Below are 19,192 nucleotides of genomic sequence, written 5' to 3' on the forward strand. Positions count from 1 at the left end.
ATTATAAGATGCTTTCTAAGGAACATATCAGATTTGATATTTGAAGTTATTTAATATCCCTCTTGGCTGTAAAAGAAGACATTTATCTTAGCCCTTGCTTTTCTTTGTATGGTTTTAGCATGTGTACTTTTACTCCCTAAATACTATATTATTTGATTTTATATATTTTTGAGCTTCGTATAAATGGAGTCATACTGTCTCCATACTTTTCTTCTGTGACTGACTTTTTTACACTGAACATTATGCATGTCAGATTTATCTGTGTCTTTACATGTGGTGAACTCCATTTTTGGAGTACATTTGCTGTACAGTGTGTATGGTGTTCCGTTCTATAAATACATCCTAATTAATTTATTCATGTTACTGTTGATGGATATTTGGGTTGTTCCAGATAGTCTCAGCTACATAATTAAGAAGTGATCACCTAGGATCCATGATACTGGCTGTTTCACATTTCTTTTAATGGAATTTTTATAGCAGACAGTGTCATATGTGCTGTTATATTTATTAATTGGTATGTATGAAAATAGTAAGAGTCTTCCAGTTTCCTCTTTCTCTTTGGCCTTGACCTTGCATTTTTGCTTGCAGCATAAGTCATATTTAGTAACAATTTTAAATGAAAGAACAGGATGCCAGCATCCTGTTTGTAGTCTCCCAGACCGAATCCTATGTTCCAGTGTTGCAAAGCGATATCTCTACTTATGGTACTGCTTCCTCCTCATAACGGTGATCAACCAGTAGTAGTTTGCACAATATAGACTTTGATCTGTATTTAATCTTAAAGTGTCCATATAATTTATCGACTGGGGCATTTTTAAGAATGTAAAGGAATACATTGTGTGTCAACTAAACTCAAATAAAAAAAATTTTAAGAAAAAAAATGTCAGGAACACTTAATTATGCTGGGGTACCAAGCAAAAACTGGGATTCTCGTTGGCGGTCTGGGAAGTATGGTCATCCTAATTTTATATCCGGTGTGCATTATGAAAAGTCAGTGTGGTAGGAGAAGCGTCCACATTTAAATATGTTTACATTAAAAAAATAGGTTTTCATTTCAAATCCATAATCAATATCTTTTGTGGATTTGCTTTAATTCTTGTAAATTTTAAAAAACTTTTAGTATACTTTCTCCTCAGGATGATCGTTTAAGAGAACCTCTGCAAAAACTGAAACTGGCTGTTAGCAACGTGATGCCTGAACAGCTATTCAAATACCAGGAGGACTGCCAAGCTCGTAGTCAAGCTAAGTGTGCCAAGTATGTACCTCTTCTGTTTGGAGCGGCTTTTGCATTTGAGAAATATTTTTAGCTCTGAAGGATTGGTCTTACATAGATGTTACCACCAAGTAGAAATCCACATGTACCACTGAAGTGGTGTAATTGAGTGTTTTCTAAATGACACAACGCTCCCCATTCAGTTGCTTTTGTGTTAAAAGCAAAAGGTCTCTTGATTGAGTGTATGGGTGTGATCAAAGCAAGAGCTGGCACTGGTCAGACATTTCACACATCAGCCAATTTGGCTGAAGTTGGACACAAATATTTTCTGAACTGAAATATAAGTATTCATGGCCTTATGTTACAGTTTGAAAACCTTATATACCAAACCACCATATAACACATTTCAAAGTATTACATATAAGGTAGATTCCCCATTCACTTTCCCTTTTGAGTTAATATTCAGTTAAGCAGTTTAACAAGTGTCTCTGGAGCATATCATAGGCACTGTTGGGCTAAAACTCCGCCTCCCAGGACACCTGGGTGGCTCAGTTGGTTAAGTGTCTGCCTTCAGCCCAGGTGGTGATCCCAGGGTCCTGAGAGTGAGTCCCGAGTTGGGCTCCTTGCTTTGTGGGGAGCCTGCTTTTCCCTCTGCCTGCTGCTGCCCCCGCTTATACTCTTCTCTCTCTCTCTCTGACAAATAAAATCTTAAAAAAAAAAAAAAAAAACAAAAAAAAAAACAAACTCTGCTTCATAAAATCTTTTTCATTTTTAGGTTGCAAACAGATGAAGAACGAGAAAAAAATGGATCCGAGGAAGATGATGATGAGAAGCCAGGGAAACGTGTCATAGGACCAAGAAAGAAATTCCACTGGAATGACACCATCAGGTAAAATTTAACCAAAGCCTTCACTTTTAACCAAATAGATACTGCAGAACTAAGGTTTCTAATAAAAAGAATATATAGTAAATGAAAGACTAGATTGGAAACAACCAAAGATTAGTATGTAGGAAAAATTCATTCAAAGGAAGATTGATTTGATCCTAATATTCTTAGAGTGCTCTCACTTTTATTTTTATATCCTACTTTTTATAAGCTAATCTTCTAATAATTAAGTAAGTCATACTGGTTTCAGAAGGTGAAGTACTCCATATACTTGTATAATCAGTCATCTTTTTTACCAGTATTTCTGTACCCATGTAGAGGGTTTGGCTACAGGACTATCCCTTTCAGTCTTTGGTGCCTAGATGAAAGGTATCAAAGGAAATTGTTTCATATTGGGGATTTGGCTGTAGTGCGATGAGTGATGTGTGTTGGAAATCATTTATCTTCATGTCATCTGAATTCTTGAGATAATAGTCTTTATTATTGCTGTCAGATTTATGTGCTTTTAAAAAAATCTGTTTCAAGCTTAATTTTCCACAATTTTGCAGTCAGATTTATATATAAATATATATTTTTAATCTGTTTAGAACTTTGTTATGTAACCTTGTTGAGATCAAATTGGGATGCTATGAGTTAGAGCCAAATAAAAGCCAGTCCGCTGAGGATTATCTTAAATCCTTTATGGAGACAGAGGTGAAACCATTGTGGCCTAAGGGCTGGATGCAGGCAAGGTAAGAAATATGACATCCTAGATTTTACTTTACTTTTCTTATTATTGCTATTATTAACGATACATATATACGTATATACACCCACACACACATATATGACATTCATTTTGCAAAGAACCTAGTCATCTCAGATGACCTCTGCTTTGAAAACTTCAAGTCCTTAAAAGACAAAATAGTCACATGGATGTGGAGATACAGAGATAGACATAAAGGGTGGTTATTTGTTTTTTTTATTATTTTTTTTTTTTTGGCCAACTCCTTTTTCTTTTTTGGACCTAAATTCGCTAATAGAGAAATGGGAGGAGGAGAAGATGGTTAGGAACTTTGGGAGGGGAACTTCACATGGGTATTGTGTAGATAAGGAACTAAATACAAAATGGAGAGTGTAGAAAAGGCAATCCCAACTTTAGGTTCTGTTGAAAATAGTCAATGTGGAGTGGTATCTCAGAAGTTAAGAGTAGCCCAATTTAAAGTTTAAAGAGTTAAGAATGTTGAAATTAATAGATGTGGCTATCTCTGTCATCTTAAAGCATTCCATCTTCAATTTAAAAAAAGGTCTGTTAAAGATTTAAATAAATAAGTGTGCTATAAAACTCCCCATAAAATAGATTTTTGAATTTACTCTGTGCCATTATAACTTTCATTTGATAAATAAGCGAGTAATAGACTGCTGAAAAACCATGTAACTAAAACGAGGAAGTGGCTGTCATGATCTGTTACACAAAAATAATCATGTCTTTTTAACTTTTGCAGAATGCTTTTTAAGGAGAGCCGGAGTGTACATAATCATCTTACTTCTGCTCCGTGAGTAAAACAGACTCCAGATTTCTTCGTTTATTTTTGCTCACCTTATGCGCTTTAGTAAACAAGGGCTGGTGAAATAGTACTTAAATGTACATTTGAACAATCTCCCTTTTTACTACTGCCTTTAAAAAAAAAATCATTTTTACTTTTTATGTAAACCTGAGAACACATTTATTATCCAGAAAACTGAATGTGTGCTGGCCCAAGATTTGTTAGGTAGGAGCCATGTAAACAGGAAGGTTCTGATGGTTTCCTTTGGTCCTGGGCCTTCCTCCCTCCAGTTCTTTGGTCCTTTTTCTTTCTCTCTTAGTGACCATTAATGTAGCTAACCTATAGCCTTGTGCATTCCAAGATGGTTTCCTATACATACCTACCCTGCCTTGCCTTGCAGAGTGTTTCATTCCACAACAATTAACCTATTCTTCATTTCCTTCCCTTCTCTTCAAAACTGGGTATTTCCTTAGTGATGTGAGTACTAAAGAAAGGTCTCTTAACCTAAGAGGGAGAAGTAAAAAGCTGGGGTTTTTGTGGTTATATTTTTGGGTGAATACTGGTTGACTTCAAGAATTTTATTTTTAGGGGCGCCTGGGTGGCTCAGTGGGTTAAGCCGCTGCCTTCGGCTCAGGTCATGATCTCAGGGTCCTGGGATCGAGTCCCGCATCGGGCTCTCTGCTCGGCAGGGGGCCTGCTTCCCCCTCTCTCTCTCTCTCTCTCTCTCTCTGCCTTCCTCTCCGTCTACTTGTGATCTCTCTCTGTCAAATAAATAAATAAAATCTTTTAAAAAAAAAAAAAAAGAATTTTATTTTTACCTACAACTTAGGGCTATTTCTCTGTAGCATAGAAGTATAGTAATAGTTAATAAAATATTAAATTAGTAATTTACTAAGAATTTATGGATCACTGTATTTCAGTATTCTAAGAGGTCTGGCTAACAGCTGGGTAACCTTACAGAATTCTCCGTCTCTTTGCATACAATCACAGTGGAAATGTTTACAAGGCTTAGGAAGGACACGTGGTTAGCATACTGTCAGGGTTGTATTGGGTTGGTTATGGCTTTCAGTTCTTGCCTTTCTTCTTTATTGCTGGTGGTTTAGTTATCCTGGGGCAGGGGTACGTATATATTGGTGTCAGTAATATTTCTGGCCTTTAATTTCCCCTCTGTTATAAAATCACATGTGTTACAGTTCAGGGTAGAAATAATTAATTCCTTTAAACCTAAAACTGATGTTTACGTAGATCCTCTTCCCCAGTTTTTTTTTTTAAAGTAGCTTTATTACTCTGATCAACTCGTGTTTTAATATCAGAAAGTGGAAATCAATGGGATATGTGGGCCCCAATAGTCTTTATCAAAAAAACTTTGAAAATTACTGTTGCCTTAATGAAGTTGTATATTGACCATTTTTATCATGATATTTGTTAATTTGATGGATGACATTTTCAACTTAGTGAAATGGAAGTACTCAGTGTGAGGTATTTTAGCTTGTTAACCCTTTAATTCAACAGACATTGAATACTTTCCCTTATTATGGAACTGTAAGGTTTTTTTTGTCTTCAAACTTTTTCACACTGCTTCCCAAAGGTTTCAAGGCTCCACAGTATTTTTCTTGCCTTTTTTTCTGTCATTTTGACATTTTTAAATTTGAATTTGTATATTAAAATAATTTTCTCTAAAAACAAAGATTTGTTTTTAAAATGACATCTCATTTACAACTTCTTGGAGTGGTTCTCAAATTATGGTTTAATTTGAACTGAAAGTTTCTTGAGGCTTTATTTTCCTATAAATAATCACAAATTCTTGCAAGTTGTTTGAAGTGAGTTTCCTTAGGGAGCTTTGTTACCCTGTCTTGAGGGTTTTTGTTTTTGTTTTTAATTTTGAGCATTTACATTTAATTTTTAAAAAACCTTTGTCTATAATTGGTATTTTGCTAATGGTATGGCCTTTCTTCCAGTTGATTGAAATTGGAGGAAATGGTACTGTATATTCACATATAAACTGAGCACTTATATATAGTTCCTTCCTTCATAGAGTTTTCCAAATAGCATAAGAAGTTACTTACCAACGTAATGACAAGATTATGTTATAATTTCCTAATGGTGACCTAACTGCTACTGAAATGGCCTTTTTTTTTTTTTTTTTAATCTCTTGTCTTAGGGCAAAGAAAAAGGTGATTCCTGCACCTAAACCCAAAGTGAAGGTAAGTATTGAACCAAATCTTAATTAATCATAATTGGGGAGTGTTGAAATACATTCTTAAAATGCAAAAAATATATGTATTTGGCACAGGTGGATAGATTCCATACTTTTAAGAAGAGTGTTTTTAAACTTTGTAAAAATCCTAGAACCATTGTACTTCAGAGAATTAAATTGTAAGAGTTAACCTAATATAAATTAGAAGTGTTCTATAAAATATAACAAATATCCTTTAAAAGCATAGTTGAGATTACAGAAATGTAAGAGAAATCCTTAAGGCCTGAAACAGAGAAGAAGCTGCCAGAGTGTTAATCTGTCACTGAAACTTTGGTTGCCTTTAGATGCATTTGCTGATTTTCATCCATCACTTTATGGTTTATTTTTAAATTTCTTCTCAGACCACAACAGATAGGGGTTTCTTTGCCTTACATAGGTTAGGAATTAGACTGAAACTCTGCATAAACCTGGGACTTTCAAAGGATAACATCTTTAGTAAAAGGAAGGACTTGAAAAAAAAAAAAAAATCCATTCACCAGCAGAAAGATTAAGAAACTTGGGTGTCTTGGCCCGAGTTCTAGATTAGGGGAAGGAAGTCCTTCCTGAGAATTTTCCCTGGTTTAGGAGTTTAATTTAAACTGCTTCTACAGGGGCGCCTGGGTGGCTCAGTGGGTTAAGCCGCTGCCTTCGGCTCAGGTCATGATCCCAGGTCCTGGGTTCGAGCCCTACGTCGGGCTTTCTGCTCAGCAGGGAGCCTGCTTCCTCCTCTCTCTCTGCCTGCCTCTCTGCCTACTTGTGATTTCTCTCTGTCAAATAAATAAATAAAATCTTTAAAAAAAAAAAATAAAAAAATAAACTGCTTCTACAAGATCTGGGAAATCCTCAAGCTTTGAAAAGAATGTAAAGGTATTAGATTAGTTATTAACCCAGGGCAAATGGCAAATCAAACTCTCTCTGGAATAATGCAGTTTCATCCCAGGCCCCAAAGGCTTACCACATATATACCATGTCAAATATGAGTTTAAAATATGAAAACACAGAAAACATGAGGAAATAAGTTGCTATGAGTGAGAGCCAGCAGAAACATCTGACAGAATTAGATCCCTGAGAAGGGCAAGTGATGGATTTATTAGGTTTAGAACATAAAGGAATTTAACTTGTTTAATATTTAAAGAAGGAGAAGAAGGGATAAAAAAAATACCAAATAGACAAAGCAGAGTTGAAAAAGAATCATGTATAATCTATAGAACTGAAAATTATAATCATGTGAAAGTAAAATTGTAAAGAAAGCCAACAGCCTTTAGGTTTTAGACTTTCCCCATAGCTTTCATCTCTTTGAATAGATGAGTTTCTTGGCTTATGAGGTTATGGCCAGTAGGTCAGTATTCGTTACTCTGTGGCCTTCTTAACTTTTAGCATTAGAGGCTCTTTGAATACAGAGTAAATAGTCTTTTTTCTTACCTACCTCATTTGTCTTCTAATCCAAATAATAATGAGCCAGTATTTCATCACATGTGTTGAGTTCATGCTTTGCTTTGACACTTTATTTGTACACTCCTAATACTCTCCATAAAGTATTGGTTAAATTTTGGTACATCTATTCAAGCATATGTTTATCTGAATTCTAATAATGACTAGGGTGGTGTAGGGGAATTATCTATTTTGTTTGTGTCTTTGTGATTAAATTACTGTTTCCTTTTCCCCAAATAGAAAAACTATATTGCTGATTTGTGTTTGCCCTACCACCCATCAAATACCTATTTTAGTTACAAAGGTTAATATAAGGAAGTACAGTAGAAAATGGAAATACAGAAAAGTAAGAAGGAGAAAAGTAAAAGTATCCAGGGAAAAAGCTCTTCCTTTCTGATACACAACCACCATCTCTTCTTCTGGATCTCTGTCCTTGCCAGACCTCCTTCCAGCCATCCAAACAGTCATTCATTTATTCAGATTTAATTACCGTTTTCTAAATGGGATAACCTGCTTTTTAGACTCATTTATATAATCTCTGGACAGTTATCTCTGCTAGTATAAATTTATATAATACTCAGTGGGTAGATTTAACATTAGAAGAAAAAATTAATTTAGAGGCACCTGGCTGGCTCAGTCAGAAGAGCATATGATACTTGATCTCAGGGTTGTGAGTTCAAGCCCCACATTGGGTCTAGAACTTAAAATAAATAAATAAATAGATACATAGAAAGAAAGAAAATAAAAATGAAACCAGTTTATCCTTTAAAAAAAATTAAAAGTTACTTTAAAAAACAGTTTTCTATTGGTAGTGTTACCATTATTATTCCAGGACATTCCCTACCCTCAGTTTCTGTACTTTCTAAATAAAAATGGTATTTTCACTAATCATACTTGGATGGATGCCATGTCAAAGCAAACGTGTCTCATATGTATTACCCATTCATCTTAATGGACAATTTTGACCTTAATGCAGTTATACTACAGAATTCTGAGAGGTAGTGGAGTTTTCAGGCAGGGCTTTTAAAATAGCAGCTTAGAAAAATTGCTGAGGAAGTTAGAGTTTAACAGCCTTCTTAACAGCTTCTTTATTGTAATACCTTAGAAGTGATGGTAAAGACACTTCCTCTCCATTCTTTCCCCACTATGGTTAAGGTAAGTGCTGTGGTTGTAAAAAATGATGTGGAATTCAAGACTTTGGGATTAGGTTTACTTGGGTTTCTTTTTAAGAAACTAATCAAAGAAACTTTGAAGTGCTTTTTATGTAATAGTTGTATTTCTTCTTAATCTTACAAATGACAGTCAAATTTATATTTCCCTTTTAAGGGAAACAACTTTTTTTTAAGATTTTATTTATTATTTGAAGAGAGACAGAGGACAAGGGAAGGAAGTGCAAAGAGAGGGAGAGCTCTGCTCTGAGCTTGGGGGCCCATGCAGGCCTAATCTCAGGATTCTGAGATGGGAGCCTAAACTGAAATCGAGAGTTGGAAGTCCAACCAACTGATACATTAGTCCCAGGCACCCCGAAACAGTTACTTTTTAATTCTTTTGCTCTTTGAATATTTTTTTTTTTGCTCTTTGAATATTTTAAACTAGATTCTAATTCTCTTTTCTCTTCCTTGAATTTTAAGAAACTTAATTTTTTTGAAAAAAAAATTCTCTTAGGTATTCAGAATTTTAATTCCCATAACCTTGTTTTCTTAGTGTACAGTGCCTTGCTCATAGTAGATACTTTAGTAAATATATGTTGAATAAATTAAAATGACCATAGTGAATAGAAGATATAGTTTAAGTATGCTTGTATTGAGTCCCAGTTTGAATGTACCGTTTTCTCTATGTACTGGCTATGGATGGCTGTTGGACAGGGCATACAGAGGCAGAAATACAAGGAACAGAAAGTGTGAGTCAGTATCCCAGCAAAAACCATACTACGTTAGGAGGGTAGAGTCTTAGGATAAAGGCAGAATTTCTCCTAGGTACAAGGAGAATAAAAAGAGAATAGTCCCTGAACAGATGGATTTGGATCAGTATCTTATGCACGTGGGCTAGGGTGAGGAAGGATTTCACCAGTAATATATGCAAGTAATATATGAACGTTCCTTTGGCTTGGTTTCAAGTCTTCTTAGAAGAGCTCACTAAGGTATGGCGGCCATGCAATGTATCAGATGCTTATGGCTTCTGAGGACAGTTCAGTCAAGAGCTCTGTCCTCAAAACCGTTTTGGTTTTTTCAGTCTAAAGATTTCCAGTAGAATTTTAATCATTGTGAGAAGTTCTTTGTCCTTTTAAGACTTATACTTAGTGGTTGTTTATTAATCATTTAATTTGTTCCACTATAATGCTGTTTATGCTAGGAGTATAGTCCAAAAAAGGACCAGAAAACTCCTGCATCCTTGGTGGCTTCCGTTGGTGGTCCCTCAGCAAGCTCTAGCACATCTGCGGTGGCCTCTGCCAGCTCTAGCTCTACACCCGCCCAGGAGACCATCTGCCTTGATGACTCACTAGATGAAGACCTTTCTTTCCATCCACCTGCACTGGATCTTGTTTCTGAAGCTTTAGCTGTTATCAACAATGGGAACAAAGGCCCTCCAGCTGGCTCAAGGATAAGCATGCCAACTGCAAAACCTCGTCCAGGACTGAGAGAAGAAAAATTAGCAAGTATCATGAGTAAGTTGCCGCTGGCTGCTCCTAAAAAACTAGATTCTCCTCAGACTGCACATTCATCCAGTCTTATTGCCGGTCACACAGGGCCAGTACCAAAGAAACCCCAGGATTTAGCTCATACTGGCATCTCTTCAGGCCTTATCGCTGGTTCTTCAATTCAGAACCCTAAAGTTTCCTTGGAACCTTTGCCAGCCAGGCTGCTTCAACAAGGACTACAGAGGTCGAGTCAGATTCATGCTGCTTCCTCTTCACAGACCCACGTGTCCTCTTCTTCCCAAGCCCAAGTTGCTGCCTCCTCTCATGCTCTGGGAACACCCGAGGCCCAGGATGCTTCTTCGTTAACACAAGTAACAAAGGTGCACCAGCATTCAGCTGTCCAACAAAACTATGTGTCTCCATTACAAGCAACCATTAGTAAATCACAGACCAACCCAGTGGTGAAATTGAGTAATAATCCCCAACTTGCCTGTTCATCCCCGCTTATTAAGACTTCGGATAAGCCACTTATGTACCGCCTTCCCTTATCTACTCCCTCGCCTGGAAATGGTTCTCACGGGTCCCATCCCCTGGTTTCTAGGACAGTACCCAGCACCACTACCTCCAGTAACTACTTAGCCAAGGCTATGGTGTCACAGATGTCCACGCAGGGTTTCAAATCTCCCTTCTCAATGGCTGCATCCCCCAAACTTGCCGCATCTCCAAAACCCGCCACATCTCCTAAACCCTTGCCCTCGCCTAAGCCTTCTGCCTCGCCCAAGCCCTCTCTGTCAGCTAAGCCTTCAGTATCAACTAAACTTATTTCGAAATCCAACCCCACTCCCAAGCCTCCTGTACCCCCAAGCTCTTCCAGTCCAAATGCACTCGTAGCCCAGAGTAGCCACTCCAGCGGTAACAACCCAGTCCATAAACAGCCCAGTGGGATAAACCTCAGCAGACAGTCACCCACCTTGAATTTGCTGCCCTCCAATCGCACTTCAGGCCTTCCAGCCACAAAAAATCTTCAGGCCCCTTCAAAGCTCACCAACTCCTCGTCCGCTGGAACTGTTGGGAAGAATAGCTTGAGTGGCATCGCAGTGAATGTACCTGCCAGCAGAGGTAGCAGCCTAAACTCAAGCGGAGCGAATAGGACTAGTCTCTCTGGGGGAACAGGAAGTGGAACACAGGGTGCTACTAAACCGTTGTCTACTCCACACAGACCATCCTCTGCCTCAGGGTCTTCAGTCGTAACAGCCAGTGTGCAGGTATGTATGTTACATATGTTTGTGGGATGAAGTGTAAGATTGTGTGATCTTTCCTGTGAGTCTGTTCAGTAACTGTGCTTATGGGTTATCCCTAATAGCTTATTACAGCTTGTGGCCAAGGAATTTCCTGATGTTGACATCACAGTACTGGGGATAGTTGGTGGGTGAGGTTTTTGTTGGGATGTGGATTTCTTTTTTCCCCGGTAAAGTAGCACATACGTACTTCCGCAATTTTTGAAAAACACATAATGCATAGTTAAAATGATATGTTGTCAGAGTCCAGAACAAAGCAGTAACTTACGAGTTTAACATACCCTCACTTGTCTCCTTTCTTCCTCTCTCTAGTCCCCTTTCCCCTGCCAACTTTTTGATTTTTGTATTTAATCAAATTTGTACATTTATGGGGTTTTTTTCTTTAGCCATTTGTCTTCAAATAAACTTTTTATTTGGCATGAATTTTGCAGTTACTCATATAATTCTTTATGTCAAATTACCATCGATAATCCTTTTATTCCACCGTTTCCCCATTTTAATTTAAGTTTATCTCAGAGGGAGTACCTCACTCAGAGTCTTTTCAAGAATGCTAACACATACCTATTTTACCTTAGCATTAGCATACCTGATAATTTCTGACTGTCACACTTAAGTATATAACTTCTTGGGTTCATTAACTGTCTCCCTCCCTATGTTGTATAAATACTGTTCCACTAACCTTTGCTTAGTATTGAGGATTATAGGAAGTCTGAGGCCATTCCAATATTTGTTCCCTTATTTGTGTTTTCCCTGCCTAAATGTTAGTAAGGTTTTCTCTTTTTTGTTGAATTTCAAGTATTCTCGAATTAGGCTAGATTTTAATCTATAAGTTTAATCTATAGTTTATAGTTTATTAAGATATAATCTATAATCTATAAGTTTATAAGTTAATCTATAAGTGGCTTTTTCAGCTCAAGAATATTTTGTTCAATGATGTATTTCATTATCATTTCTGATCCATTTGCCCTAGGTTTGTTGAGAACTCTTTATCCTTCATATTTTGTCTCCCTCCTTTCCATGTCATCTTCTCTGCCATTGTTTTCATCTTTCTGCCACTCCCTGTATCCTGAGACTTGTCAGATTTGTCCTTCATGTGACCAGTTTGATTTCTTAAAGATTCTTCTTCCCTGTCCCCCATCCCAAAAAGTAATACATATTCACGGTAGGCAAATACACAAAAAAGAAAGTCCCCCATTCCTGGTACTTTTTTGGATTCTTGTCAAGAAAATGGGTTTCACATAATATGCTGTTTCATAACAAGCTTTTAAAAAATACATAACATTTTATGATGTGTTCTTAGGTTCCAAAGTGTTTTTTGAAAACATGACTTTCGTTGATTTGTGGAATTCCGTTGTCTTAGAAAGTGTTCTTTTTACTGCTTCCTGTTGATGTGGAATAGGAACATCTAATGAAAGAATTTTTACCTTGGTGTTTATAGATGTTTTCTGCTATTGAGTACAAACTAAGCATTGGTATTCATAAATATATGAAACCCAGATCATTACTCTGCCATTACGGTAGGCTTAGTAATGAATTCATTTATTCCAGAACTCTAATATAAAACAAAATTCAATTAACTGATACTTCACTAGTTGGAATCTAGGACTCACTGATGTTTTATCTGTGTAATTTTACTTTCATCAGAAATGAAATGAAAAAAAAAATACTGATTAGGAATTGTATGTTAAAATTTAAGTTATAACTAACGTCTGGAAGTTAGTTCACATTCCTCTTTGTATTACCTTTATTAAAATGTTGACCATGTTTAACGTTAATCCTCAGTTTGAGTAAAGGAGAGAATTATAACAGAAATTCAGAATTATAACATTCCTGCCACATGGGTCCTACTTCCCAGCATCAGTTACTTCTAATTCTCATAGCTTTTTCTGTGTTTTTAAATATTAAGAATGAATGGAAGACAATTTATTCATTTTACTATTATCTTTTCTTGTCATGATAAAGCTTTTAGCTGTTTTTATACCTTTGCCATTCTCCTAAAAGAATAAAACTACAACTTTTGGTTAAATCCATGACTTTGTAAAATATTGTCTCTGTTGAGCTAAACCATAAACTGTGGTTTCATTTGCTTTCTTATTTTAAGTTTTTGGCTTTTTTCCTCAAGAAAAATGCCTTCCCCCCCCCTTCACTTTGAATTTAACGTTAAATCTTTATCCTTTGTCATCTCCAGAGTCTCTGAGTTCTGTCCCCACCCTGCTGCCACCCCTCAGCCTTCCCCTTCCTGCCAGTCCTTCTTGTATTTGATCATCTACCCCAGGAGAACCTAGATGCTTAGCATACCAATTCATTTGTCAGCAGGGAACCTATGGCAAAATTTGTATTTCCAAAAAGTTAACTACTTCCTTCTGGTTTTCATCCTTTCCGAAATGACTTTATGCTTTGAAGGCCTTATTGATCCTGCCTTCAGATCTGATCCTTTTTGTTCTGTCTTACTGGTTTGACTGAAGAAAAGATCAATAATTGAATAAGGTTTTTTGTAACTTTGGGAGAACCTGTGGTTTTTGTTGTTGTTGTTGTTGTTTTAACATAGCCTCTCATTGAAACTTCTTGGTCTCTAGATCGCGTCTCTCTAAAACTCTAGCACTAAAAGAAGATTCCCTGTCTGTGCCCGTAAAACATTCAGCACCTGTCTGAAAGATATCTTCAGCTATCTATTCATTTGCAGAATGAAAAGGACAGGTTTAACAGAAGTTAAAATCTTTCTGGGTTCAGATTATTACCTTTCCCTGCTTTGTATTTAGTAACTTCCTGCTCAAGGCTTTCCTCTTCTTTCTTGCCCTTCAACTTAACTGATGTTCTGTGAATCCTGTCTTTGCCACTTTATAATTCCAAAAATAATTCACTCCTTAAGCAAATGTTTCTGAGGTATTTACTATGTGCCAGGCACTCTTCTAGGTGCTGGGGAGCTAGAGTAAACACCATACTCAAGGTCTCTTCTGTCAGGGAGCATATTTTCTAGGTAGAAAGATAAAAACAAATTTTCTTTAAAAATGTTAAGTGTTATGAAAAATTAAAACAATAATATGGTAGAGTGTGATTGCTGCTAACATAGGTAAGGGAGTTGGGGACAGCCTCTTTCAGGTGATAACATTTGAGCTGAGAATTGAATAAACAGGCTAGTCATTTGGAGATAGGAGGGAACAAACAGTCCAGGCTAGAGAGGTGGTAGGTGTGAAAACATGGAGATAGGAAAGAGCCTGACATGTAGGTATGCATGGCTGGACTAGGGAGAGATGGATAGGTGAGAGATCTGAGATCAACCAGAACCATGTGATGAAGGACCTTGCAGGCCACGATAAAAACTTGGGGTTTTAATCTGTGTGCAGTGGGAAGCCATTGGAGGGTCTTCTTTGATTTATATTTCAAAATATCTCCCTGGTTTTTGTAGAGAATGGGGAGGTGGTTTTTTTAAAAATTCCCTCTCTCTCTATATATATGTACATGCATATACACACACACACACACACACATTTATGCATAGATATGTAGAATGCCCACCACAGGAAGAGCATGGTTTTCCTTCATTATTTTCCCCTGGAAATGAAATATGTAGGTCATGGAAGTATTTTTGATTATGGAGCATTATCCTGAACTGTTTGCCTGTTTTTGGTTGACAGCTTCTCCTCTAGGCTTCTGGATGATATCAACAGTAGGATACCCGACTTTTGAAAGGTCTCCATCTTATAGGGAGAAATTTATGAACGTTATGTAATATTTAGATAGTCTGATGTTTCATTTTGGTTTTATAAACAAAAGTGGACATGGAAGTTTTTTGAAAATACAAACTGTTACACAGTTACGGCATGACATCATTTTTGATCGCTCACTTAATTTGGAAAGTTGCCCTAATTTATATTTTCCAGCTATTTTAATACTTCATTTAGCCTTCTCCAGAAAAGCTTGAGTTCTCCTTCTTAGCAGTACTCACTGTTCCTCTGTAGGGGCCTCCACTTGGGGCACATGGTCTTAGAGTGTGTGCTTCATATTATCCTGAGATTACAAGAGAATTATGATTTAAAAATTTTAATTCTTAAATTGATGTAGGATCCCTTCTATCTAAGTTGCTTCAAAGTGTCCTTATTTCTAATTTAGTAATTCTTTCCAGTGAATCCATTTTGTATATCATGGTTGGCCCAGTAAGGGAAAGACTAGAAAATAGAAAAGTGGCCAAGTCCAAGCATAAAGTGATGAAGATTTGTACTTAAGTGTTGGAGGAAGTGGTGGTTAAAAAAAAAAAAAGAAAAAGAATGGGTATGTTGACAGTAAGTTCATCTTGTCCATTTTTTTATGATGTCTAAAAACTAAGGTTTTAAGCCCGGATGTCCAGAAAGAACGAGACTATTAATGATAGCAGTTGAGCTATAAGGTGGGGGTCACATGATTATAGGAGCTGCTGAGTTCAGTTGTTGGTGAGTGTTCCATAGCCAAGTGCGATTCCTCCCTGAGCTTTTAGATTTACAGAATTGAAACCGAGGTGAGGATGTAAATTTGAGAGCTAACAAAGGAAATAAAGGAAGGGAAGGCTATTGGAGAAAGAGTAGCGAAACCAGATTTAAAGCCTTCTGGAAGGTGTTCTTCATTTTTTGTTTAGCAGTGGCATGGACTGTTAGGTATAAGAAATGCATATGCTGGGGAATGCCTGGGTGGCTCAGTTGGTTAAGCAGCTGCCTTCGGCTCAGGTCATGATCCCAGCGTCCTGGGATCGAGTCCCACATCGGGCTCCTTGCTCATCAGGGAACCTGCTTCTCCCTCTGCCTCTCCCTGACATTCTGTCTGCCTGTGCTCGCTCTTGCTCTCTGACAAATAAATAAATAAAATCTTTAAAAAAAAAAAAGAAAGAAAGAAAGAAATGTATATGCTGTGGCATATATGTATGGGAAGATCACTTAAATTTTTTCTCATATATTAACTAAGAAATAAAATGATCAGCCCTTTACTAGTAATGTTTACTGATGAGGAGTGAGCACACAAAATAAACCTGATGATAGTTAACATCGATTACTGACTAAAATTCAAAGAATTCAGTATTCTTTTTTTTTTTTTTTAAAGATTTTATTTATTTATTTGACAGAGATCACAAGTAGATGGAGAGGCAGGCAGAGAGAGAGAGAGGGAAGCAGGCTTCCCGCTGAGCAGAGAGCCCGACGCGGGACTCGATCCCAGGACCCTGAGATCACGACCTGAGCCGAAGGCAGCAGCTCAACCCACTGAGCCACCCAGGCGCCCAAGAATTCAGTATTCTTGACGGAATTTAGAACTGTAAAAATTTCGGCCAGGGAAACTTAGAATTGGTAAAATAAGACTACAAAAGAAAAGTCACAGTTGCACAAACTATCATAGATAATCTGATACTGAGACAATTTTATTGTAATGTTAGTTGATAAGTACATGTAGAAAAGAAAGCCAAAATGGGAAAAGATTATTGCTGAATAGAAAATTGTTCAAAGAATTAAATTAGCTTAAGGAAGTGTACGTAAGTAATTTCTTAGGGAAAGTTAGTTAATGTTAGCGTATGTCTGATTTAAATGTACTTTTCTTACACATGGCATCAAAGCCCAGATAGAGGAGTGTTAAAACACCTTTTACTGTAAGGAGTCTTTAGGTTCAGAAAAGTAATGACATGGAAACCAGCTTTCAGGGGTTAAGGAGAAACTAGGTAATGTGGGGAATGGAGGGTATCATTTAGTAAATTTGATTAACAAAAGGAATACAAACAAGGTTGTTTCTAGGGGGTGAGGAACAGCCAGGAGTAACTATGGTTGTTTAAAGAAAAAAAAAAAAAAAAAAAGGTGAGGTCTCTGTATATGACAAGGCAGAGGAATCTTGGAGAAAGATATAATACTAGATATTTGTACCAGAAAGTTCGGCATAGGCGGATTCGTGGCATGCGTCAGATGGTTAGTTTTGGAGGAGAGGCAGTTAGAGCTAATAAAGGAAGAGGAAGAACATCTAGATGGCCTCATTTCTTTAAGGTGCTATGATGAAAGCAGGGGGTATTGTGTTACAGGCTCTGAGAGGGTCCTCATCTAGAACACTAACCACATGAATTGTATCAGGAAAGATGGTAAAAACAAACAAACAAACAAAAAAAAAAAACAGTGAAATTACCGAGCATTTTCAAAGACCAAATTGAAATTGTTATGGAATTAATGACCCGTGGTTCAGATGGAGGCCTTAGGAGCAAAAGTGGAAAAGCGGAAGTCTGAGGTGAGGTATGAATGAATGAGTGGTAATACAGGCTTTAAAATAAAGAGTTTAAACTGGCAATGAAGAGCCGAGTCGAGAATTCATTCCTAAACCAATGTGAGTGGCTCGTAGAAATGTATTTTTCACCTCAGTCTTCATTTTCTGTCTCCTAACGTTTCTGTTAGATAGAGGACACAGTCTTGCGCCCATAAGGATATTAAATAAAATAAATCAATTCAGGTTAAAGATTTGATTTCTTATGTATTTTGACCCCTGGTTTCTGCAGTCCACAGCAGGAGCATCATTATTGGCTAATGCCTCACCTCTGACTCTCATGACATCACCTTTGTCTGTAACAAATCAAAATGTGACTCCTTTTGGGATGCTGGGTGGCCTTGTTCCAGTGACCATGCCCTTCCAGTTTCCCTTGGAGCTACTTGGCTTTGGAACGGACACAGCTGGAGTGACAACCACCTCGGGATCTACCTCAGCCGCTTTCCACCATAGCCTAACTCAGAGTAAGTGGGGCTCTTTTAGTTACTGGGCTACCTAGTTTGACAGAGCAGGAAACCTCATGAATTTATTCTCATTGAGAGTAGTCCATGTGGAGTTAATGAAGATTACAGAATTCCTTTTTTTTAAGAAATGCAATTTATTTCATTTATATGTAAGTCAAATTACTGGAATCAGATTTTATTTACAGTTCTTAAAGGAACCATCTATACCATATTTCTATCTTAATGAAACTACTAATAAAAGGGAGTCGTGGTTGCTGGGTTATTTGCATACACATATTTTTATACATATAAATTTTTCAGTGTATGTGCTCTAGTTTAAGAAGGACTCTGAAGTCAGGGGCTATGTCGTACATTAGATAAATTAAATATTTTTATTTTTGATCTAAGAGGGCTCAAATCTTAGGTTGAAAATTACTGACAGGTCTGTTTTTCTCTCAGATTTACTAAAGGGTTTACAGCCAGGAGCTCAGCATGCAGCAACACTTTCCCACTCACCTCTGCCTACACATTTACAGCAAACATTCAATGGTAAGAAAGCCACCAGTTTTTTCATCTTTTAATATGTATATAGATTTATAAATTGGATTACAAACCTTTTCTGAAAACTGAATGAGATGACAAAGGTTGGAAAAAACAGATTTTCATATGACTAAATCCTTATTAACAACAAACTCCTTATAAGAAAAAGGAAATAGGTATGAGACCTTTTGTTACATGTGAAAAAAAAAACCTTTTGAAGACATGTGTTTGCTATATTGAAATGAGGACAAAGAAGAGGATTCCTTAAACAGTGTTCAAAAGTCATGTCCAGTGATTGTAATAATTCATATGTATCGAAGGTTTACTAAGAGCCAGGTGGTCCTGTGACTACTTAATGTATTAGCTAATTTAATCCTTCTAACAGGCCTGTGAGTGAGCTAATGACAATCCCTAGTTTTATAGATCAGGAAACTGTATTCGAGGTAAGCAGCTTGCCCAAGATGATAATCCTAGGAAGTGAGCTGAAATTCAAATCTGGGCAGTCTGACTTGACGGGCTGTATTCTTAACCATTCAACTTTTCTGCCTTTTAGCAGTGATTCAGTCTATACCATCCAAACTGTATGCATTAGATACTTGCCGGCCAGCTAGATCCGTGTGAAATCTGAGATTAGGGAGTAGACACTGAACATCACATACTGGCCTCAAGGTTCTTGCTTTCACCAGCAGTTGACCTCGGTGGACTGTTGATACTATTCTTGAA

General features: G+C 37.1%; 1 protein-coding gene across 4 annotated transcripts in view; it reads left to right on the forward strand.

Annotated features, from left to right (window-relative positions):
- Positions 1-19,192, forward strand: part of UBN2 (ubinuclein 2) — a 96,105-nt gene that overhangs the window by 53,202 nt on the left and 23,711 nt on the right. For 2 of the 4 annotated variants that reach the window (XM_047694325.1, XM_047694326.1), the window contains exons 9-16: positions 1,137-1,255; positions 1,989-2,102; positions 2,687-2,830; positions 3,584-3,634; positions 5,787-5,829; positions 9,645-11,195; positions 17,719-17,950; positions 18,389-18,478. In XM_047694325.1, coding sequence (XP_047550281.1) covers positions 1,137-1,255; positions 1,989-2,102; positions 2,687-2,830; positions 3,584-3,634; positions 5,787-5,829; positions 9,645-11,195; positions 17,719-17,950; positions 18,389-18,478 — 2,344 coding nt within the window. The remainder of the gene's footprint in view (positions 1-1,136; positions 1,256-1,988; positions 2,103-2,686; positions 2,831-3,583; positions 3,635-5,786; positions 5,830-9,644; positions 11,196-17,718; positions 17,951-18,388; positions 18,479-19,192) is intronic. The other 2 variants (XM_047694327.1, XM_047694328.1) reach the window with 2 other exon arrangements.

This window comes from Lutra lutra, chromosome 11, assembly GCF_902655055.1.
Source record: "Lutra lutra chromosome 11, mLutLut1.2, whole genome shotgun sequence".
In the NCBI taxonomy this organism is placed as follows: Eukaryota; Metazoa; Chordata; class Mammalia; order Carnivora; family Mustelidae; genus Lutra; species Lutra lutra.